Consider the following 24494-nt stretch of genomic DNA (forward strand, 5'->3'; position numbering starts at 1 on the left):
ATGATTACTTGATCACTTGGTAATTTTCAGGCAATGACATCACACATTTGATGGATTCAGCTTTACACGTCAGATGTCACTGCTTTTCTTGGTCTTACACTGTCCAAACTTTATTATTTGTGGGGTTTTGAACTGACAAAAACAGGACATTTAATGACAGAGCTGTAGGACATTAGGATAAGCTTTGTTCACTCTATTCAAATGTTACAAAGTAAACAAAAGTTTATAGACTAGTAACTGTATCGGAGTAGCAACTACGTGAAACTTAAATTACAAAGTGTGAAAATAAATCTGAGTCAATGTCGCATTCCTGAATCAGGAGTGTTTAACCAGTAATTCAATGCTTTCATTGCATCATGGTACCAGTGCTCACTAGGAAGGTCTTTCCCCGCCCCGTCCTCCCTCCTCCTCCTCTTCCTCCTCCTCCACCTCCAGGCAGCCAATCCGCTGAGTCCTCCTCTGCAGCAGTGAGCTATAAAAACCTCACAATGCCATACAGCAAAACACACAGAGAGAGACACCAGAACCAGCTCTAACTACAGACTACAGAATCTGAACAGACACCAAGATGAAGATGCCTCAGCTGCTCATCCTCCTCCTGACCATTTTGCTGCACGTGGCGTCCGGTTTCCCCACCGACAGGAGAGGACGGGACAAACACGCCTCCTGGGACGATGTGAACGTTGTGGCCCACGGCCTCCTGCAGCTCGGCCAGGGTCTGAAGGAGCACGTGGACAAGACAAAAGCCCAGATGAAAGATGTCAGCGCCACACTGAAAGCCTTCAACAGCACAGTGGCTGAACTGGAGAGGAGGCAGCAGGAGCAAGATGAAGCTCTGAGGGCCAAAGCCAAGGAGGTGGAGGAGAGGGAGAGGCTGGCAGCAGGGCTGGCTGAGGAGGTGAAGGTGAAGGTGGAGGAGGTGAAGAAGGAGACTCAGGACATCCACTCCAGGATGGACAGACTGGAAGAAGTGCTCACAGAGTCGACACTGGACAGCAACAGCAGCAATCACACAGGAGTCCCATTTATCCAGGTGAGGGGAACAAAAGCTCTCATGTTGTTTTTCTGGAAATAAGTAGTTCTGTCACCACATAGAAGCATCTGCATTGATAAGAATAACAACTGCAAACACACAGACTAGTAATAGGGTCCTTTACAGACTTCTTCCACACGAATCGCAACTCTTTGCCATCTAAAAACCTCCATCCTACACGTGAACTAAAACTGTGGCTATGGATCTAATGACCTCATTTTCCCCTTTTGCTTCCAGCGGTTGGTGGCAGCTCAGAACAGACGCATCGACCAGCTGGTGGAGAAAATCCAGCAGCAACAAGACAAACTTGAGAAGCAGAGTCTGCACCTACAAGCGCTGCAGAGCAAGGTGAGCTGGAGCCACAAGACCGCCTAAAAATGAACAAAAATATGTGGTTTATTTGACCAGAGAGATTTTAAACATTTTCTTCTATTCTGTGTTTCCTGCAGGTTGCACTTAAGAGAGTAAAATCTCACAGACGGAGACATGAGGGGACGGCACTGAGGGGCAAGGCCGAGCGGATCTCCAATCGATCAGGTAACTTTCTTACTGTTTGAAGGGAATCTTACTGAAAGTGATGTGTTTGAGTGCAGGGAACACTTTAAATGTCTGACCGTATTGAAAAGCCAAAAGATTTTGAATCTTTGGAGCTCTGAAAATTTAAGCTGCAGCTGAGTTAAAGCTCAACTCCCACTTAATAGGTAACACTTACTCGCTCTTTTCCTGGGCTTTAGTCGTTAAGTACTGAAAAACCAAAACATCTCATCTTGTAATCTACACGCCTTGGTAACAGAATTAATTCTGAGGTGAGACACTCACTCATTCCTGAAACAAAAATAAGTTGGTTTGAAATCTTGAGGGAATCAACCAGTAAGAAAAGGCCTTCTTATAACCGCTAGCTGTGTGCACACTTGCATGAGCTGTTGATTTATCACAGGTGACATAAGAGCACAGAAAGTTCACCTTTGCACTTGAGTTTATATTGCTTAACTCGCTGGCAGAGCCGTTCAAATAAAGTCCAAAGATCAGAGAAAACGAGGACAGCAGCTTAAAAACCCACCTGCTGTACAGTGAGCGTGTAGGACAGAGAAAAACACACAGAAAGGTTTGCTCACCTAAGCAAAGCATAAAAATGATTCCAGAGATAAAACTAAAGATAACTTCTGATTAAATCTCCAAAAGCATCATTTGGCAATTTAAAGTTTGACACGCAGATGGTTGCACAGACTTATCCTCAATTATTTGATTTACAGAAACATCTAATCAGAGTTTTCTGTATTCTGTTTTTTTTTTCAGATTTGGTTCAGCAGCTGCGGTGAGTCAAACCTCAACTGCAAATATCCCAGAAGGCTGAGTGAGCTCAGGAGGCAGAAGTCCAGGAGACAAGCGATGTTTTGGACGACCACAGAAGGACAGAGGAACTCTCTGAAGATCACGCTTCTGAAGATCGCACCGGCATCCATAAAGCAATAATCCTGTCTCAAAAAGACTGAGCAGCAAAGTTACTCAAAACCAGAGACTGTTTTTAACTTAAAAACTGAACTACTAAAGCACTGGAAGCTGGACGAGTTTGACGTTATTGATCCTAATGCACTGGATGATCAGATGATTCTATGCTATGCTATATGATGACAACATGTCAGTGTTCAGTCATATTGACAGGAGTAACTATTCCCTTTATAAGGGCTTTACTTATTTTCTAATGTATTGTAATTGTTTTAATTACTTTGTACTTAAAGAATGCACAGTTTCTTACTTCAAACATTTATACATATTTTATATTTCATTTATATGAAGTGAATGAAAATAAACTTTTTCAACATTGACTAACTGCTGGCTCTTTATTTGTGACTGAGGATGCATCACTAATTAGATTAACCCAAGAAAAGACATGACGGATTTTACATTTTAACACATTTAACTGATTATTTTATGAGCTTTCAGTTGGACTGTTATAAAATGACTGACTTAAAACAGGTTTGCTTATCGTATAAATTGATGTGGGTCTGTATTGCTGCTGCATACAGTTGAAAATGTTGATTAGAATTTATTACTTCACAGCAAACCTCCAGTCATTTTTCTTACTGGTGCAAACAGTTCTGACTCAAAGCAACATGTAAGTAACATGCTGCACTCAGATTTACCTCCAGACATAATCAGCTACTACAGTTAAATGCACGGATGAAATATCATCAAAGCCACAGGGAATCAAGTTACTAACTGAAAATACAGCTGTGTGTCAGGAAAATTAGAAATGTTAATTACTGAAGTGAAAAGAAATGCAACTTCCACAAAAGACCTCAACAAAAATGCATGCAGTATTGATGTACTTCACACATTTGTTGAGAGCTGAGCTGGAGGGCTGAAGATGCAGAAAGTCTCATGTGATAATTATTTTAAAGCTCTTTGAGGTAAACTGAGAACTAACTTTATGTGAATAAAACTGAATTGACTTGTATTTGTCTCTGTTTAGAAGGGACTGCTTCATTAAATCACTTTAATTCTTCATCTCTGTGCTAAGAAACTCAAATTCATGTCAAAAAGATTAACTCTTAATACACCACTTCCTGTACTCAGATGCACGCAATGTTTCAACTTTTTCTTCCCAGAACATCATCACTGAAAAGGGTTTTCAAAATAATAAATTCAACCTGATGACAAGGCTTTGAAAAAGATTGTTCACTTCTGTTTATTTCTTTAATATCAGAGTACATTTAACCATGTACAGATCATCACAGCTCATCTTACAGATGTTCAGACACTTCAGTAATGAGGCATTTTATTGTTTTTATTGTCGTAGGTCCTCCGACAGTTTCCCTGATATATATATATATATATATATATATATACTATGAGAGCAGGCGCTCTTAAACTCTTGCAAGGCACCTCAGACTGCCAACAGTTTTGTCAAACATCGAATAAGTCAGTTTATTGGCACCAAGGCAAACATGTACTGTGCAAAAGTCTTCAGCAGCAGAAGAAAAAGAAGTTTACCACAAAGTTAAAGCAAGCGACTGAGTGAAACAGCGATGGGTCGCTACATATTTCCATCGCTTATGAATGCATAAGAATCTATAAAAGTCATTTTTTTAATAATACGCAATAAAAACTCAGCATGTAATTTACTTCTTGAATGTCTGCCAGTTTGGCAAAGCACATAAAAAGTCATCTATGACAGCACATAAGAGACAAATCTCAATGCAAAGACCACAAAGCACAGGACAAAGGGAGATAAGCCTTGCTTGTTTGCTCTTACAGAACTTTCCGTTGACTAATTTCACACCAGTGTTTACCCACAGAGAGAAAGAAAGAATGGCACCATAAAGAAAAAGAGAAACTGTTTTCAAAAACGGGCCGCAGCAGGCCCACGTCTGGACTTTTTGCATTGTTGATGATTCAGGTCTGTTAATGGCGCAACAAGCAGCATTTTAAACTTTAATAATCGTTTATGCCTTCAGACATTTATTTACTTCTTCCACTTTCTACCATGACGACAAACTCTGAAAGCTCCAGCCCTGTATGCTCTGGGTGAACGGCGCCCTCTTCTGGTCTTAAGGCTTAAAGCAGTTCATAGATTTTCCCTTAACTGTCAAACGCGGCTTAAAATGCAACAATAGGTGTGCACAGTGGCGGTGTTATTCACGCTAGCTATGCTGACATTTGAGTCTTGTAATGATCCATTAATGCTAAAATGCTGCAGCACCGTTCAGACTGACGAACAGCTCTTGAGGTGTGACGCGGTTTGGCATCATTTGCATTTTACACATTTTAAAACAGAATGAAGCGAGATGTGATGCAGCTTTGGATGAATAAAGGAATGTAAAACAGGAGATGAGGAGAAAAGGGAAGGTCAGTGTGTAAAAAGGCTAATCAGAGGTTCTGCTGGAGGAAGTGCAGCAGCGTAATCTCATAATGCTCTCCAGACTCTGGACACCTGATGCTGTGTCGCTCATTGGGATAAACCTGGAAAAAACAAAAGCACATCATTGTGACATGAACTGGGATCCAATATTTCACATCTTCTAATTCTGCCGTTTTTTGAGACTGTTGTCATAAAGTTTGTGGTGAAAAAAACATTAAGATCTACAGATTTACTTTAATTGATTAGTAGAAAATGATCAAATACAGTTTCCAAACGTTTCCAAAGCTTGTGCTGGCTTAAAATGTAGACAAAAGTGTGAAACCCGACTCCATCCCGCCAACAAGAGCCAGAGTCATTACAACAGGGAGTTATTTAAATCTTTTCTGCAACACTGTGGAAAATGATCCCGATGCAGGTTTCAGAAGAAATTATTCTGACATTTTCACACTTATGAGCTTCTCACTCAAATCAGTACTGAAGAGCAAATCGTCCTACCTGCAGGCTGTACGGCTTCCCTGCTCGGATGAGTTGAGACACCAGGAAGTTGGTGTGGAAAAAGTGCACATTCTCATCTAGAAATCCATGCAGGATCAGCAATCTGTTGGGCCTGCAACGAGCACAAAAATCTGTGTATATTTACTCAGGATTACAGATATGTTAGTAGCACTAAGGCTTTAAATATTCCACCTGCAGAACAACAACCACCTCAAAAACAAACTTCTTGTTTGATAAGAGGTAGAGAACATAGGTAGCATTGTAAGATAAGGTAAGAAGTGCAGGATAATCTCCTATACATATACATTGTATACACAACACTGCAAAAAAATGTCATGCATTTCAACAGCTCTCACTCATTGGGGAGTTTGTCGACGTGCAGGGCGACAGAACAAGCTTCGTATCCCTTCTGGTTTTTCTCCGGTGTGTCCAGATATCGCTCTGTGTAACCCGTGTCATAGGCCATCCACAGCGTCACTGGAGCTCCTGCAATGGCAACCTATCAAACAGGGAGACAAACAGGCTTCTCATTTTCTCCTCATATCACACAAACTATGTAACTTTTAGTCAAAGGATTAGTGTCCACTGACCATCATCTGCTGCCAAACATACCGTATTTACTGTAAATCTATCCAATAATAGAGTGAATGTTGGTGGTTTTGACCTTGAAGATGTCCGGCTTGTGTACGAGGCCCATGAGGGAGAGGAAGCCTCCGTACGACCAGCCGTGGATGGCAACACGATTCAGGTCCACAAACTTGTATTTTTCAGCTACATAGTGCAAACCCTCCACCTGGTCTTCAATCTCCACTTGACCCTGAACAGAGATACAGACATTTGACAACTCTTTCAAATAGAAAAGAGTCAAAACACAACTTTAAGTGACCATGCGGCGTTTGTTCTTCAATTATTAGGAAACTGTTCAAAGATAGAGTAGCGTCGTTCTCCTCTCACTCTTAGTTTCACTGACAGGCAGACGATTAATAAGATTTTTACCATTTTATCCTTCACAGCTCCTTCAAACTTGAGTCCTCGCTGACAGGAGCCCCGACCATCGATAACCAGCACAACGTAGCCCAAACCTGCCAGTGTGCTCAACCGCAGGTACTTCACTCCTTTGTAAGAGTTATTCACCAACTGCACCTGGAAGGAAAAAGCTCATATTAATGTTAGTCTGTTATGCTACATGTTTTATCTTCACTAACCAGCCAACCACAAAAAAAAAAAAGAGAAAAAGTGAACTGTGACTGCCTGGTGCTCTGCTGCAGGTATGTGTTCTTTATAAGTGTTCTCAAGTAAAACCCTGAGCTGCTCACTCATGAGTTAACCTTAAAATGGCACCAAAACAAGAAGGACAAACAAAACAAATAAAAATCCTTTTGATGCCATCTTAACACTCTGAAGACCAAGAAGATTCTCTTTATTATTTGCTGCAATATAAAGACCTTCACCTCTATGGAAACAGCACAAACAGAGAGAAGCTTGTGCAGTACACCAAAGGTAAAATGTTATTAATCTATTTAAAAAAAAATGAAAGCTGAATTTCTTTGATTATTCATTTCACATAAATTAAAAACTCATGGAACCAACATGTTTTACATTTTCCCCAAGTGTCCACAGGTGATGCCAATACAGTACTACAAAAAAAAATCTGGCTCTACATACGATGTTTTGCTACTTACACTGTAAATCTGTTTTAACACTCATCTCCTCTACTCTGTGTTACCTCAGCTAGCAATTCAGCAAAAAAGTGCCTGCTTTTTTCAGTTTTCTTTAGTCATTTTTTAAAATGAGACGTAAAATAATATTACCGAAAAATCGTCAATATTTTCCATAGATTTGTTAGATTTTTTCTGATGAAACCAAATGTTACACAATATTAGTTTAAGCACTTTTGGAAAGTTGAAAATCCAAATATTCTTTCTATTTCAACAGTTTGTAGTCCTGATAAACTGTGTACATTTGGTGATTATTTAAAAAAACAACTTGCCATTTAAACCTGCTGGCATTGTATTTGTAATTTTCAACTAAACAAGACGATGAAATGGTGATGATGAAATGGTTATAAAGTCACAGTGATGAATAGCTTTTGTAAAATAAGTGAAAGGATCAAACATCAAAGACACCCATCTTAAGACTTAACACATTCTGTATGGGTACATTCAGCTGTCAGTGGTGAAAAAAAGACAAATCTGACATCAAAATACTGTCATTTTAAAATGACTTATAGTAGAAGAGCTCGAACCTGAGGACCACCATAAACAAAGACGACAGTGGGATGCTTCCTGCCAGGGACCAGCTTCTGTGGTTTGTACAACATGCCATACAGTTCAAAGCCCGACTTCCCTGTGAAGCTAAAGATCTCTGGAGGAGTGGAGTCAAAAGGGAAACCTGGAAACCAAAAAACAGCACAAAAAGCAACTAAAATCGACATTATATGCACAGTTAAGTTTAAGTCTAAAACCTAAATATTTCTCACAAGTTTGTGCATCTTTAACAGGCAGTAAGACACTGACAGGCACAGCAGATTTTACAATCAACGGTTTGGTTTGTAGAAGTCAGTACCAGAAGCTTCCATCATGCTCGCCCAGAAGTGAGGCTCCTTGTGCAGGGGGTCGCTGTCTGAGCCGTTCAGCTTGTAGATGTGAACACAAGGTGGGCAGGTCAAGCTGCTGTAATGGCTAATGAACATGTCAAATGTCTGAAAGAAAAGAGAAAGTCAGCGTTAAACATCATCCCCAACTATTTACACTTGTACCAAAACATATACAGGAAAGTCTTACATCCAGGAACACCAACTAAAAAGTTGTTACCAATATTTTATTTTTCTTTTAATGGCATTTTTTTCCAGTGTAAAATCTAACATAATTTCATCACAAAAACATGTAAGAAATGATAAAGACGAAGCCTCTGACAGCATTCAGGCTGCATGTGAACACTTCAAACACATTCATAGAAAACAAAAAGTGCAGTTGTATTGGAGAAGACTATCAGAGATTCACAAAAGTTATATTGAATAAAAGGAGTGCTGTTCCACGAAACTGTTCTTTCGTTGAAAGTCAATCACAAATTTTAGCTGTGCGATGCTGCGTTGTGGCACTAAAGTAGTTGTATGAAGCAATAAATGCATCTCTGCTGATTCATGACTCGTGACATTTTCTGCTGCTGAAGGACCAAGAGGAAACCATGACTTTCCATCCCATGTTTACAAAATAAAATTCAACACAAAAGAAAAAAAAAAATCATTGTTTTGTGAACAAACCAGCAAGAAAAGTTGAAGAAAAGTTAGTTTAACATGGAATAGTGCAGAGTCATTATAGAGCATCGACTGATATGTCTGAGTGTGTGTTGGGATACCTGGCTCACGGAGCAGCTGTGGGAGAATCCAGGTTTGGTGAGTCGGACGATTTCTCCCGGCGAGTCGTAGCTCACCACATAAAGGTGGTGCTCCAGAGGAGAGTCTTTGGTTCCCTGGAAGTAAACCAGCTTTGTGGCTTCATCCACCCAAATCTGAGGACTGGATGAACGCTGCACAAGCACAACAGAGACACAAAAACTGTTCAAACACAAGCATAAAGAAGTCGGCTTCTTCCTTCGTTTTTCTTCAGCAAGTCAGAACTCAAAAACAAACAACTCTGCTCACGTTCATGCATTATTCATCCTGTGGAGACACTGTTTGTAGCTACTATGCAGTGCATCATAAGTGCAACTATTTACTCACTGTCCACAGGAATGGGCTATTTGTGCAAATATCAGTTACTATTAATAACATAAATGCCAGTAACCTTGAACAGACATAGACTTTACCTTTGCTCCATGATTGGCTAGCACCTCCCACTCCCCACTGGTCACCGTCACCTCCTCTTTGACTGGACACTTGAAATCATCTGATGACAATGAAGAGAAGAGGTCATGTCAGCGTATCAACTGAAACATTAGCTATCAAACTTGAGCTAAAATGAAAACTAAAACTGAAACAAAATGTGAAAAAAGTTAAACATAATCTGTCTGCATAAACAGAGGTAGGGCTGGGCGATATGGTCAAAAAATAAAATCTCGATTTTTTTTTTTTTTTAAGTTATCTTGGACGATTATAATCGATTTTTGTTGTTTCTTTGCAGTCTGTTTGCTATGGCTAGTGCTAGCCATGCTCCACTCCCGTAGCTGCGGGCACTTTTCCCATTCTTTAGGATGCCTCTGCCGGAGGTGCTGAAAGAGGTTAGTTGTGCTGCTTCTCTTGGTTTTCACAGCACTTTTGCAAACCTTGCACATGACTGTAGTTTGCTCTGTGTCAGTCTTGTCAAAGCCGAACCACTTCCATATAATCGATGTAACATGAGGCCCTTTTCTCACGACCAACTCTTCGTCTGCTGTTCTGTCCACCGTGACGGGGGCGTGAGTGTTTTGGCGGAAGGAGATGAGAGGCGGAAGCAAACGCCAGTGCACAAGTCGTGAAAGGCAGAAGAAGAATATGTATTGTTATACAGTGGGTACGGAAAGTATTCAGACCCCTGGAAATTTTTCACTCTGTCATTGCAGACATTTGCCAAAAATCAAAAAAGTTCATTTTATTTCTCATTAATGTACACTCAGCACCCCATCTTGACAGGAAAAACAAATGTAGAAATTTTTGCAAATTTATTAAACAAAAACTGAAATATCACATGGTCATAATTATTCAGACCCTTTGCAGCAACATTCATATTTAACTCACATGCTGTCCATTTCTTCTGATCCTCCTCCTTCTGCTTCTTTGTTGGAGTCCAGCTGTGTTTAATTAAACTGATTGGACTTGATTAGGAAAGGCACACACCTGTCTATATAAGACCTTACAGCTCACAGTGCATGTCAGAGCAAATGAGAATCATGAGGTTGAAGGAACTGCCCAAGGAGCTCAGAGACAGACTTGTGGCAAAGCACAGATCTGGCCAAGGTTACAAAAGAATTTCTGCAGCACTCAAGGTTCCTAAGAGCACAGTGGCCTCCATAATCCTCAAATGGAAGAAGTTTGGGACGACAACTCTTCCTAGACCTGGCCGTCCAGCCAAACTGAGCAATGGTGGGAGAAGAGCCTTGGTGAGAGAGGTAAAGAAGAACCCAAAGATCACTGTGGCTGAGCTCCAGTGATGCAGTCGGGAGATAGGAGAAAGTTCCACAAAGTCAACTATCACTGCAGCCCTCCACCAGTCGGGGCTTTATGGCAGAGTGGCCCGACGGAAGCCTCTCCTCAGTGCAAGACACATGAAAGCCCGCATAGAGTTTGCCAAAAAACACATGAAGGACTCCCAGACTATGAGAAATAAGATTCTCTGGTCTGATGAGACCAAGATTGAACTTTTTGCTGTTAATTCTAAGCGATATGTGTGGAGAAAACCAGGCACTGCTCATCACCTGCCCAATACAATCCCTACAGTGAAACATGGTGGTGGGAGCATCATGTTGTGGGGGTGTTTTTCAGCTGTAGGGACAGGACGACTGGTTGCAACTGAAGGAAGGATGAATGCGGCCAAGTACAGAGATATCCTGGAGGAAAACCTCTTCCAGAGTGCTCAGGACCTCAGACTGGGCCCAAGGTTCACCTTTCAACAGGACAATGACCCTAAGCACACAGCTAAAATAACAAAGGAGTGGCTTCAGAACAACTCTGTGACCGTTCTTGACTGGCCCAGCCAGAGCCCTGACCTAAACCCAATTGAGCATCTCTGGAGAGACCTCAAAATGGCTGTCCACCAACATTCACCATCCAACCTGACAGAACTAGAGAGGATCTGCAAGGAAGAATGGCAGAGGATCCCCAAATCCAGGTGTGAAAAACTTGTTACGTCATTCCAAGAAGACTCATGGCTGTACTAGCTGAAAAGGGTGCTTTTACTCAATACAGAGCACAGGCTGTATTCAAACCCTGTGCTCTGTATTGAGTAGAAGCACCCTATGACCATGTGATATTTCAGTTTTTCTTTTTAATACATTTGCAAAAATTTCTACATTTGTTTTTTTCCCCATCAAGATGGGGTGCTGAGTGTACATTAATGAGAAATAAAATGAACTTTTTTGATTTTGGCAAATGGCTGCAATGACAGAGTGAAAACTTTCAAGGGGTCTGAATACTTTCTGTACCCACTGTATATTTAAGCTCGCCTCGATTTTACAATTTGGCAAATTTTCAAATCATCAGGTTTTAAAAAGGCGAATTAATTCGATTTATCGCCCAGCCCTAAACAGAGGTGTTAAAAAAAAAAAAAAGAAAAAAAGAAAAAAAAGCAGCCTGGTGTAACCTTCAGAGTGTGTGTAGCCACCAGCCCAGTGATAGCTGCCCCTCTGTAACACTGAGGTGATCTTATACAGGTGGCAGAAGCCTGTTTTGGACTCATTTACTGTGATGAAGGTGATCTCATCATCACTGGTTTGGATGAAAGGATGGAAGATGTCGTGGACCTGTCAAACAAACAAAGTTATGTGTTTAAAACCTGCATGAAGCAAGACTTAACCAGCTTAAAATGATAGAAATTGGAGCGTTAGACTGCAGCAGAGGAGATTAAACAATAAAGATATTTGTTCAAATCGGTTTCTATGCTCCTCACACCAATCAGAAAAGATTAAATCTGACTCAAACATGAGCGGGAAACTGCACTGAGCTCTTTTGGCTTCAAAATGAAGTGGGTTTTATAAAGATATTGTGTTGGGTCTCACATTGATCCAGATATCGCTGGTCTCTTGATAGATGATGAAGGGATGGACTGCGTCTCCGAGAGCCTCCAGGCTCTCTCGTCTTCTGGTTTCATCTTGATGTGCTGGAATGAAGAGTGCGGGAGGCAGCAGGACTAACTGGAGATTCTGCTGCCGCCGGTCCATCATGACCACCCATGCACTGACACACAGAGAGAGGAAAAGTTATGAAGAGTGCAAATGTCAGTGTCGTGTTATTAAGTGGTCTGGAGAAGAAACTTACTATCGCCCATCTTTGGTCCATCCGGCTCTGGTAATGTACTCAGCATTGGGAAACAGGCTGCTAAATGACACTGGCAGCTCCTTTTCTTGTGTGCTGACAATCTGGGAGAGAAATAAAATCAACCAGACCGCAACATTTCAGTGTTGTGTTTACTGTGGGCGGACTGCTACATCAATAACATATTTGGAAGTACTGTGGCACTGAACAAGCACTCACTTTGCCAAGATCGTCAGTTCTGATTTCTGCTATTTTGAGAGTGATGTCGGGATTTTTGCTGCCTGGAAATAAATGAAACAGAGTTATGTACCAAAATATGAGCAGATTTAATGACAAGGGTGGGAAATGTGAGAAACAGCACGTTGAAACTACTGTACGAAAAATCAAAACCTATACAGAGGCAGCACGAAAAATAAATAAATGTATACATTTTACATAGTTTGTAATCATGAAGAACAGAGTTTTTCAGTGCCTTCATACCTGCACGTGGGTATCTGTAGACATCTGTCTTTCGTTCCTCCAGAGCTGGAGATGGGACATGGATGATCTCAACCTCAGACTCATCCACCTCCTCATACAGAATCTGCAGAGTCTTACCACCGTCTGGCTCTGAGCCAAAGAGAAACGACAAGAGAGACTGCTGGGCACCACAATGCTTTGAAATCTTCGTCTTTGGAACAAACTACTCAGATACTAAGAATATAGACTGTACCTTTTGTTTGCAATTCTAAAAAAAAAAAAAAAAAGCCAACATTTTTCATAAAATCATGTTTTCAAATTGTGACAATGCACTCACTCACCTTCTCGAGCAGCTGGACACCACCAGTACCCAGTGAAGCGATCAAATTCCTCCTGGGTGACAAAGGTGGCTACGCCGGCAGATTTGGTATCCTCCTTTGGGTTATTAATACCTACAATTAAAAAATGCAAAACAAATATGACGATTATCTGGCAAATATTCAGACTAACAGAGTATGAGAACATGATTGGATGTTGACCTTTATGACAAAAGGTGAGCCTTTTCTCTTCTCCGGTCTCAATACTTGTCACCCAAATGTCATTGTTGTTGATGAAGCCAATAAAGTTGGGGTTTCCGGGGCAGATCTTGGGGTCCATGCGTGTGCCTGAATTCTGGCTCTTAATCTCTACTGGATTCACTGGAGAAGTCTGAAGAAACGCACAGTAAATGCAAAATATCAGTGGCCACAGCTGCTACTTCAGCAACAATGGTAAAGACGTAAAACAGGAAAAAAATTCCACAAGTTAAATCACTACTGTAGAGGCTCTTGGCACCAAAACTGAAATCTGAGAGTTGTTCCCCCAACAACCCACAAAATAAAAATCACTGTCCAGTGAAAACCAAGTTTTCAAATAAATCAAGGAAATCCTTTTTTAACCGAGAAGTTTTTCCACTTTTGAATCAATTGACAGAAATTTTATATGAAACATTTTCAAATAAGCAGTTAGTCATTCAAGCAAAAATCAATTATTGTGATGCTTTCCTATTTTTGAGCACTGTGGCTACATTCCAGATCACATACAGACCCTTTCAAAAAAAAAAAAAAAATTGAATACGATGGAAAAGTTTATTTATTTTCAAAATTCCTTTCAACAAGTTAAACTTTCATAGATTATAGATTCAGGGCCCACAACTTGAATGATTTCAAGTATTTATTTGTTTATTTTTACATAATTTGGGCTTCCAGCTCATAAAACCCATGAAAACAGGAATTCAAAAAATTAGAATACTGTGAAGAAATCACCATTTACCTCTTAGTTTTTACAGAAAAAAAAAAGAAAGAAAGAAATTAGGATCGCATCAAATCAATCAAAATATGGTATTTTCAAAACGATATGTCAATCTTCAATACTTGGTTGGGAATCCCTTTCCCTTAAGAAAGCAGAGTGTACCAACACCTGCATCGGACATTGCAGCCCATATCATGACTGGCTGTGGATATTTCACATTTGACCTCAAGCAGCTTGGCTTCTGTTCCTCACCAGTCTTCCTCCAAATCCTTGGACCTTGATTCCTGAATGAAAGGCCCACTTTACTTTCATTGAAAAAGAGGACCTTAGACCACTAGTCAGCAGTCCAGTCCGTCTTCTCCTTGGCCCAGTTGAGACGCTTCCCCACGTTGGCTCAGGCTCAGAAGTGGATTGACCCGAGGAACCCGACAGTTGTAGCCCATCTCCTGGATGCATCTGAATGTGGTGGTTTTTGAAGCTGTGACTCCAGCCTCATTCCGCTCTCTGGATTTCTGCCAGATTCTTGAATCTTTGATACTCTGCTGAAGCCAACGGTCATCTCTTTTGCTGGTGCATCTTCTCCTGCCACATTTTGCCCTTCCACTAGACTTTCCATTGATATGTTTGGACACAGCACTCTGTGAACAGCCAGCCTCCTTAGCTGTGAACTTTTGTGGCTTACCCATCCTATGGAGGGTATCAATGATGGTCTTCTGGCCAGTTGTCAAGTCTGCAGTCTTACCCATATTGAACCGAACTCAGACAATTGAACCAAACTGAAGCAAATTAATGACACCTGGGGAAACCTGTGCAGGTGCTCTGAGTTTAGTAGATGATTAGTGTGTGACAGTTTAAAACAGGGGTGTCGAACTCCATTCCTGGAGGGCCACTATCCTGCATGTTTAGATGTTTCCCTCTTCCAACACACCTGATTCAAATGATCAGCTCGTTATCAGGCTTCTGCTGAGCTTGATTAGCTGATCATTTGAATCAGGTGTGTTGGAAGAGGGAAACATCTAAAACATAGATAGTGGACCTCCAAGAACTGAGTTTGACACTCCTGGTTTAAAACATTCATGCCCCGCAAAATTTGGGCTGATTTCTTCATAATAATAATAATCTTTATTTATATAGCACTCTTCATACATCAGTTGTAGCACAAAGTGCTTTACAAACAGACAAATAATTAAAATAAAATGAAAGAAATTAAGACCCAAATCCACCCCACCCAGCCCTGAACCCACCCACCCCGCAATCCACACACTGTATTGTTAAAAAGCAACATAAATAAAAGACAAAAATAAATCAGGGACATTGTTATACCCAGTATGTACTGAGGAAACGCCATCTTAAAGGTTTAAAATAGGTAAACACTGGAGGTTAGTTTAAAGTGTAAAATAAATAAATAAATAAATACATAAAAATAAATGAATAAAATAAATCTATAAGTAGATCAGTAAAATAAATAGATAAATAAGTAAATAAATTCAATTAAATATGTCATATAATAAAATAAAATAAACTGAAACAGAATAAAAGATAGATAAAATAACATAAAAATAAAGATAATAGTATTGTAATTTTTTGAATTCCTGTTTTTGTGGGTTTTATGAGCTGGAAGCCCAAATTAGGTAAAAAAACAACAATAAAAAAAACAATAAATACTTCAAATCCTTTGAATTGTGGGTCCTGAATCCATAATCTATGAAAGGTTAACTTTCTGAATGGAATTATGGGAATAAATAAACTTTCCCATTGTATTCTAACTTTTTGTAAAGGGTCTGTACTACTTCTTTCTTTCTTTCAGCACATACAGCAGCTGCCCTTTCAAAGTGCTGCAGGCGGAAGAGTACAACACGCACCACTACTTCATCATATCGGAGCTTAAGGTTTGGCGGTCTGGCTCATACACACATCGCAGTCTGCAGCGTCAATTTAGTTCTCGTCTATCTGTGCATTCTCAGCTGCTCAAGCTTGTTCACAATCACGTGAGACCTTGTGTCTTCCAGTGTGCAGAGGATTATGGGTCAGAATGGTCAGAAAGCATGTTGGCTTACATACTGCAAAATGTGACTGGATATAGCAGAATTTCCTGTTACTTTGGGTATACTGCATTTTACATATTGTATTAGGTCATACTTAATCTTTCTCCAACATACTATGCAGTGGTGTGGGTATTGGAACACACCCTCTTTGTTTGTACTGTAAATGTTTGTCAGACTGTGGCCACACAGAGCAAGACGTCTGAAGATTTTACTTTTGGCTCTGCGACATTATAACAACAATGAAAGCAATTGTCAGATTTTTGACACCAAACACATAATTTACTGTACTGTGAAGAACAAATTACAGTTGAAAACTTAACTTGTCAGCACTCTCTAGTGGACACACCATGTAATAATCACACGCAGTGCCCTTAGAGCACCAATACTGATTTAATGTGTCTGTGATAAACTTATATTAGTTCATAATGAGCAGGCATAGAAGACAGACCTGCCAATGTATCAGCCATCCTAAACTATTTCCTATACTGATATTTTTACAGAGCTGATAAACTACCATGGCTGTATTCCATAAATACTCATCCTCTACAGAGTCAAAGGGGATGGATACAAGTTCAGGACAACAGGCACCTTAAGAAACATGTTCCATGATCCCCAGTAGGAAAAATGTTTATATTCCTACTGGGAATCAAAATAGAGACCTAACAGTGTCTTACAGAATTCTGAAATCTCAGTCTTTAGCCAAGAATTGACGAGCCATTTCCAGTCAAACTTAGCAAGTCTGTAATAATCATTTGTTACTTTGTGGCTATAAAAGTCTTGTTTTACTGTCCTTTAACTCACAATGAAGCTGTTGTTTCCCCCATCGCGGCAGTAGTACAGACTGCTGTTGGCCTGGAACAGGAAGAGGCCGCTGGGTCGGTGGTGATCGTATGAAGTGATGCCAGACACCCCCAAACGCTTCCTCTCTCGCAGCAGCTCCTCCTCCCGAGAGAAGCCCCCATGGTGAGGGCTGGCCTGAGGTCAGGGGTGACAGGAGGACACACAATGTGACAATGCTGGCCGACCAAAGTCAAGGTCAGACAGTTTGTTCGGGGCATGGAAAACAAACAAATGGTAGGAAAATATTACCATAGTAAATAAAAGAGAGAATCACAATGAAGCAGTAAATAAAACCTTTTTTCTCTCTTCAGCAGGAGCAAATTCTGTTGATGAAATCAGCAAAACTCAGTGCAACAGCTAGATTGCAGTGAACATCAATCTAATTGTCTCTTTGAATACTCTCTTGTGGCCTAAGTGGTTAATAGGTCTTCAGGAGGAGATTTACATCAGCTGTTAAAAGCCCCATTAAGACATATGTTATTATAAAGGGAGCAGTTTACAACCAGCCTCTGAACAATTAAATCCTCCTTCAGGAGATATATCATCCACATATTCAGGTCTATATTTTTATTCAGGAGCAATTAAAGAAATTCCTTGTGTATCTTTTACCAGTCCTTAAGGCAACCTGCCAGTTCAGTCTGTGTCTGAAAAAGACCGTTTAAGCCCAGCTGGTTCTGATTGGTCAGCTTCCTGAAGCTGCCCCTTTGGCAGAAAAATAAACAACAGCAGTAGGATTTGACTTCTTTTTCTCAACTTTTACTCATTTCAAAGCAAAAACCAGTTTGAGATATGTGAATGGGCACCAGTAACACATCATCCTTCATCCTAACATCCTTAGCAACAAACAGGCAGCTGTTTGTAGGAATGCATGAATAATCTGACATATTTTCAGTGAGGCAAAGCTTTTGGAACATCCTGAAGTCCTGGTTTCTGAATTGCAGCAAACACTTTCACATAAATTAAAAAGATATACAGTGGGTACGGAAAGTATTCAGACCCCTGGAAATTTTTCACTCTGTCATTGCAGCCATTTGCCAAAATCAAAAAAAGTTCATTTTATTTCTCATTAATGTACATTCAGCACCCTATCTTGACAGAAAAAAACAGACATGTAGAAATTTTTGCAAATGTATTAAAAAAGAAAAACTGAAATATCACATGGACATAAGTATTCAGACCCTTTGCAGCGACATTCATATTTAACTCACATGCTGTCCATTTCTTCTGATCCTCCTCCAGATGGTTCTGCTTCTTTATTGGAGTCCAGCTGTGTTTAATTAAACTGATTGGACTTGATTAGGAAAGGCACACACCTGTCTATATAAGACCGTACAGCTCACAGTGCATGTCAGAGCAAATGAGAATCATGAGGTTGAAGGAACTGCCCAAGGAGCTCAGAGACAGAATTGTGGCAAGGCACAGATCTGGCCAAGGTTACAAAAGAATTTCTACAGCACTCAAGGTTCCTCAGAGCACAGTGGCCTCCATAATCCTCAAATGGAAGAAGTTTGGGACGACAACTCTTCCTAGACCTGGCCGTCCAGCCAAACTGAGCGATGGTGGGAGAAGAGCCTTGGTGAGAGACGTAAAGAAGAACCCAAAGATCACTGTGACTGAGCTCCAGAGATGCAGTCGGGAGATAGGAGAAAGTTCCACAAAGTCAACTATCACTGCAGCCCTCCACCAGTCGGGGCTTTATGGCAGAGTGGCCCGACGGAAGCCTCTCCTCAGTGCAAGACACATGAAAGCCCGCATAGAGTTTGCCAAAAAAACACATGAAGGACTCCCAGACTATGAGAAATAAGATTCTCTGGTCTGATGAGACCAAGATTGAACTTTTTGCTGTTAATTCTAAGCGATATGTGTGGAGAAAACCAGGCACTGCTCATCACCTGCCCAATACAATCCCTACAGTGAAACATGGTGGTGGGAGCATCATGTTGTGGGGGTGTTTTTCAGCTGCAGGGACAGGACGACTGGTTGCAATTGAAGGAAGGATGAATGCGGCCAAGTACAGAGATATCCTGGAGGAAAACCTCTTCCAGAGTGCTCAGGACCTCAGACTGGGCCGAAGGTTCGCCTTTCAACAGGACAATGACCCTAAGCACACAGCTAAAATAACAAAGGAGTGGCTTCAGAACAACTCTGTGACTGATCCAGCAAGAGCCCTGACCTAAACCCAACTGAGCATCTCTGGAGAGACCTCAAAATGGCTGTCCACCAACATTCACCATCCAACCTGACAGAACTGGAGAGGATCTGCAAGGAAGAATGGCAGAGGATCCCCAAATCCAGGTGTGAAAAATTTGTTATATCATTCCAAGAAGACTCATGGCTGTACTAGCTGAAAAGGGTGCTTCTACTCAATACTGAGCACAGGGTCTGAATACTTATGACCATGTGACACAGAGTAAAAAATTTCAAGGGGTCTGAATACTTTCCGTACCCACTGTATTTTGAAACACATTTCTAATGCCATAGCCTTACACAGATGGCTGACAATCGCAACAGCATGATGTGCCCTCTTTAAAAGATGTCTGGAATAGAATCAATCATGTAAAAATCCTGCCGGGTAGATAAAGAACAAGCAGTAAAAATCTTTGTCACCTGAAAGTGATCCAGCATCGGTTTCCACGTCAAAACCAGCAGTGCATCTTTGCGGATCTTCTTGGGAATGTCTGAGTAGAGTAATGCGTTCTCTCTGCTGGCGTAAGGCATTCCTGTGAGGATAAACACCACAGACAGAATCTGTCAGCCCAAGCAAACTTCATTTGTCATGTTGGAGATGGGCTTAATTCAACTAGTGCTCTGAGCAGTAGTGGTGGTGTACAGACGCTCCTTACAGAGGTCCTCCAGGACACGTAGAACAAACTCTGGCAACCTCTCCTAGTGGTTTCTGTGGTGTTGTCAACTGGGCCATGATTGTGTCATCTCTTGTCTAATGAGTGTGTTTACATGCACTTCAGCGGCCCGCCCATTGTCAGTTTTCTGCAGTAGCTTCTTTAAAGAGGGACAAAGGAGTGAGAAAAACATCGTTCTGTAGCACAGCTAGATTCCTGCAGAAGAGCCTTGATGTCTTGGGCATGTATTATAGGATTAACTTTTCCAACAGGGTTTGTCCATGTAAGCATATGCATGACTTCAAATGTGGGTTGGAACAGCAGTAGGTCACAGCTAAAATTAAGATGCATTTTTACACGCAGGAAAATTTCTTAAAGCAGAGTCTGTTTTGGCTATTCTGTCTGTACAACAAAAAGGGCAAAAAGCTCCGTCAGCTACATCATCATTATTATTACACTAATAGATACAAGTGCAAACTTAACGTATGTGGTGGCTGTCTTTCTATTTTGGTTTATTTTTGGCAATGGTGTGCGTCAGAACTAGTTTTGCTTCCTCTTTTCACTGGGTGGTTGTTGAATTCTGGTGCAAAACAGTAGCTCTACCACAGACGTACTTATCTGGTTTGAAGAAAAACACTCAAGTGAAAACTCGTTTTAAAAATCTGAATGTAGGCTGTGCTGGATTTTTCTGTTTTTGCTCATGTGAGGACAAGTTTTATTTGAGAATCAGCCATTTCAACAAATCTACATAGAGCTTTAAAGCAAACCTATGCAACTTTTGCTTAATAGTAGTTAGTGTGACCACAAATGGCAGTAAATGATTAACTGTAGCTTAACAATAGCACAAGAGAAAGGAAGTCTGTACAGATGTAGCATTATCTGCTACACAGCAGTATCTATGTAAAGTTTGCCTATAGAGCAGTCGGGCCAGGATAGCACCTATTGCTGCTTTTAATATTAAAACCTTGCAGTTGTTTGCAAAATTAAATATACCGTCTTCATTTTACATTTGATAAGTTGAATTAAATAGCAGTTAAACACACTCATGGGTTGAGTGTGTGGTAGCTAACATTAGTGGGCAACAACTACGTTATCATGGGTGCAGGTCTAACAGCCTTAATATAGTCCACATTATCCCACTGGACACAGCCCTGGAAAAGGTATCAAACTCTCAAACTGCTTGATATAGGCCAATTAAAGCAGCAACCATTTTACAGGATGTTTGTGCACTGCAGTTGCAACAGAAAATTTTGAAAGATATCCACAAAGCAAAATGGTGTTTCTGGTTGAGTTCCACATTTTCTCCAGCACACACTAACTAGAGCCACTGCAGCTCTTTGGAAATGAAATGAGCTTGAAAGCAGATGCAGGCTGGCAACTCTGACTCACCAGCTGCATCCAGATTATTCACAGAAGCCTGCTACCTTTCAAAGTGACTGAAAGGCAGCCACTGAATCTCCAGGCCAACAAGTCAGGGCCTGTTCAAAGCAACTATCTGAGCAGGGATTTATTCCTTTTTGACAGCTCTTGTAGGAAATGACAGTATTTGGCACATCATCATTTCAGAGCGTGCCTGATATCACTGTGTCAGATCTCAGATTTCAGTTGCCGCTGCTCACCAAGGTAGTAGATGCGATGAGAGTGCGGACTGGTCTCGTCTTTCTGGATGAACTGGAAGTCGTGCGGCGCCTTGTTGATAACCACGCCGGCGCTTTTGCGGCTGTTGTGGATGATCTTCCGCAGGCCATCCCACGAATGCTTCTCCACCTGAAACTGGGTAAGATTCACGTCGTCCATCTCGACCACTTCTGTGCTGTCTGAGAGCTCATCCACCCCGGTCATACCTGCCAGTGCCTCTCTGATGCTATTGACAGACATTAAAGTTGATCAGCTCAGATCAATGTACGGTCAGTGACAATAACACAGGTATACAAGAAAACTACCAAATACAGACATCTTGGATGAGGATTATTTAAGAATTCTTTTGGACTTTTAATCATTTACAGCAGTCAAAAACGCCTTAAAGGCATAGATTTAGACATTATGTGTATTAGGAATTGAGCATTTACCAAGACAGAGAAATGATAGGTATGTTCACTGATGGGTCAGCCACATTCTTCAGGCTGAAATATCTCTACAAGCACTGCACTGATTGGCATGAAACTCAAAAACAATCATGACTTTGGACATTTCTTCCTTTTTCATTTGGCACCACAAGAAGGTCAAAATTTTACTTGTGAAACAGTTTGGTTTATGACCAAAAACCTAAAAAACTAATTACATTTCTATCTGTCTCAGCTGTATTTTCTGTTGCTAAGCAAACATTGCAAACACGCTAAACTAGAATGATGACAAGCTGCTGTTCATCAGCATCAAATTCTGGACTTAGCTTAAGTCAACATCGAGCCAAATCCAGTCTCAGGACATGACTATATGTGACACTCTTATAAACAATTTTATATTATTATGAGATGATGTAAATTTCACAACATTTTCTTTTTTTTTTTTTTGAGCAGTGACCACTATGAAAAAACCTACCTAAAAACAATTAATCAAAATGAATGAAAATCAGACACAAATTAATGTTGCTTAGATAGCTTTGAGTGAGTGAAAAAATGTCCCTACCTTTCCTGGCGGTCTTCGGTTTTGTCTTCAATTTTCAGCCTCTTTACTCTGTGCATTAACTGTTCAACAACCCTGAACCAGACCTGACACCCTGTAAAATACCAGGCAAAGACAAAAAAACTGAAGACAGACAAAAAAAGAAAATCCAGATCGTTTACAGCATGGTGACACCCGGTCTAACTCACAATCGAATGACTAAAAAACACTGTAAATGAGTGATAAACTAGATCACACCCTAAGCTAAGCTCACATGCTATGAACAGTGAAGCAGTTACTGAGGTTGTGGCCCCATTCTTGGCAGACGTCTCTGTGTTGCTTCATGGTGGAGCTGACCACCACCACACATTCAGCCGACCTTTTCAGATGAGGAGTCTCACTGAGTGTGACTCAGCTGCATGACTCTGACACTTCAACGCCAGTGTCACAGCTGTGTCAGGTTTTACATTGTAACTCCACATTTTGCTGCAGGATGTATAGTGAAGGCTGTCCTACTGCCTGGGGCCTAACTGAAGTGCAAATTCCCAGTAAGTTCATTCCCAAAAACACCTGGAATTACATGAAACAATTTTCCATGCAAGTCATAGCATGGCTCGATTGACTATCTATTCCATTAATATCTTTGGCTGTGTCTGGATTAATGGGATAAAATGCCTTGATGATGGGGTGTATCAAAGCTACAGAATTAAATCAGACATTCCCGAAAGGTTACTCAAGACAAAAAAAGAGACTGTATCATAATATCTGCATATAATTCCACAAATCATGACAGAAAAATATGTCTAGAATGCCCAGGATAACGAGCAATTCATTATTTTTGACGATTTGGAGACTAAATTAACTTTTCCATAAACAAACTATCTGTAAGAGGAAAAGCTTGAAGACCAAGTATTACTAAAATACAGCCACACTTTTAGGTTTGTCAGCAATGAAGCTTTAAAGAGTGAAAGTGAAAAGCTGAAAAAGACAAAAAATAAATAATGTACACAAAGGCTAAAAATACTGCCGAAAAGGCCTCCGTTTACTGTTTTACAGTATGTAACCAACATTTTTCTTGCTGTGTCTACTTTCTGTTTCCCCAGCAGATTTAAGTTTAAAGCCTGGCGAGTCAGAGTTTAAATGTGCTCACAGTAGCTTATATTGACTAAAAGCCCTAGTTTTTTGTTTAAATTTCATGAACTCGCCATTAGAGACCCCATATAACGCTTGACAATACACTAAGAATACCTTGTGTTGTATTTTCAAGGTTGTTGAACTCTCATATCTCTGGACTCGTCTTCTTCGTTTGTCAATGTTTTATTCTCTATTATCTGTATAAAAAACTGTTTTGTGTTGAACACAGCCAGTCAGTTTCACTATTTCTGTTCTGGCTCATCTCTTGATGAAGCTAAAGGTCTAAGCTATAACTGGTGAACAGCAAACATCTGATGAAGTACGTCCTGCCCATCAAACCTGACGACCGCTAACTATACATGAATTAAATCTCTCTGAGGAAACCACTGTACGTTGCTGGGAGCTAGCTAGTTAGCCGCCCATTAGGCAGAAACTAGCTAGCTAGCTAACGAACCAAAACAGCATATATAGATAACGTCAGAAACATATCAAAACAGTAAAATATTCACTCGTCTTTTTCTTACACTATCTGCCCAGAGACCTTGAATGTGGATCTCCTTATGTCGAATGACGGTGTGTGTTGAAAACGACGGCCAGAGTCTGAATAAATTACAGAAGTTAACTAATTTCCAGAAAGCAGGTAGCTTAATGCTAATGTGCTAACAACGCGGAAACAGATGTGAAATCAAACGTTAAAAAATTCCCACCTTTCACCCGGAAATGATCCGTCAGGTTGGTCTCTGCCGGTTTAGAGGACGTTTTTCCAACTTTTTTGGGAAACAATAGAAATACCTGACAACAGTAATACAACTTCTTGAAATTAGTAGAAATCCAGAAATCCTTTTTTTCTGCATTTAAGTGTCTAAAATCTGGTGGGATTTTCCGTTTACACCAGTCCACCCCAAAAACAGCGACCTTCAGGGAGCATTCCCCGGAGGCTTATTTTTAG

General features: G+C 40.6%; 2 protein-coding genes across 4 annotated transcripts; one reads left to right on the top strand and one right to left on the bottom strand.

Annotated features, from left to right (window-relative positions):
• The first annotated feature begins 483 nt into the window (after positions 1–483).
• LOC110950137 (angiopoietin-related protein 3-like) lies at positions 484–2859 on the top strand. The gene is made up of 4 exons (XM_022192553.2): positions 484–1033; positions 1271–1381; positions 1483–1570; positions 2330–2859. Exons 1-4 carry the CDS (start codon positions 569–571, stop codon positions 2350–2352), a joined length of 687 nt encoding a protein of 228 aa, XP_022048245.1. The 5' UTR covers positions 484–568; the 3' UTR covers positions 2353–2859.
• Positions 2860–3697: 838 nt separating this feature from the next.
• Positions 3698–24274, bottom strand: LOC110950136 (dipeptidyl peptidase 9). 3 transcript variants are annotated; one of them, XM_051946638.1, is made up of 21 exons: positions 24253–24274; positions 22436–22526; positions 21430–21674; positions 19578–19690; positions 16932–17105; positions 13335–13503; positions 13137–13247; positions 12817–12945; positions 12556–12617; positions 12340–12440; positions 12081–12258; positions 11666–11825; positions 9198–9277; positions 8748–8918; positions 7956–8091; positions 7636–7781; positions 6387–6533; positions 6055–6207; positions 5747–5889; positions 5391–5502; positions 3698–4996 (listed from the first exon to the last, which is right to left on the bottom strand). In XM_051946638.1, exons 2-21 carry the CDS (start codon positions 22489–22491, stop codon positions 4904–4906), a joined length of 2679 nt encoding a protein of 892 aa, XP_051802598.1. In that variant the 5' UTR covers positions 22492–22526; positions 24253–24274; the 3' UTR covers positions 3698–4903. The 3 variants fall into 3 exon arrangements, with proteins under 3 accessions (XP_051802598.1, XP_022048244.2, XP_022048243.2); XM_022192552.2 differs by lacking the exon at positions 24253–24274 and adding an exon at positions 24087–24240; XM_022192551.2 differs by lacking the exon at positions 24253–24274 and adding an exon at positions 24070–24239.
• Between the last annotated feature and the right edge of the window lie 220 nt (positions 24275–24494).

This window comes from Acanthochromis polyacanthus, chromosome 4 (assembly GCF_021347895.1).
Source record: "Acanthochromis polyacanthus isolate Apoly-LR-REF ecotype Palm Island chromosome 4, KAUST_Apoly_ChrSc, whole genome shotgun sequence".
In the NCBI taxonomy this organism is placed as follows: domain Eukaryota; kingdom Metazoa; phylum Chordata; class Actinopteri; family Pomacentridae; genus Acanthochromis; species Acanthochromis polyacanthus.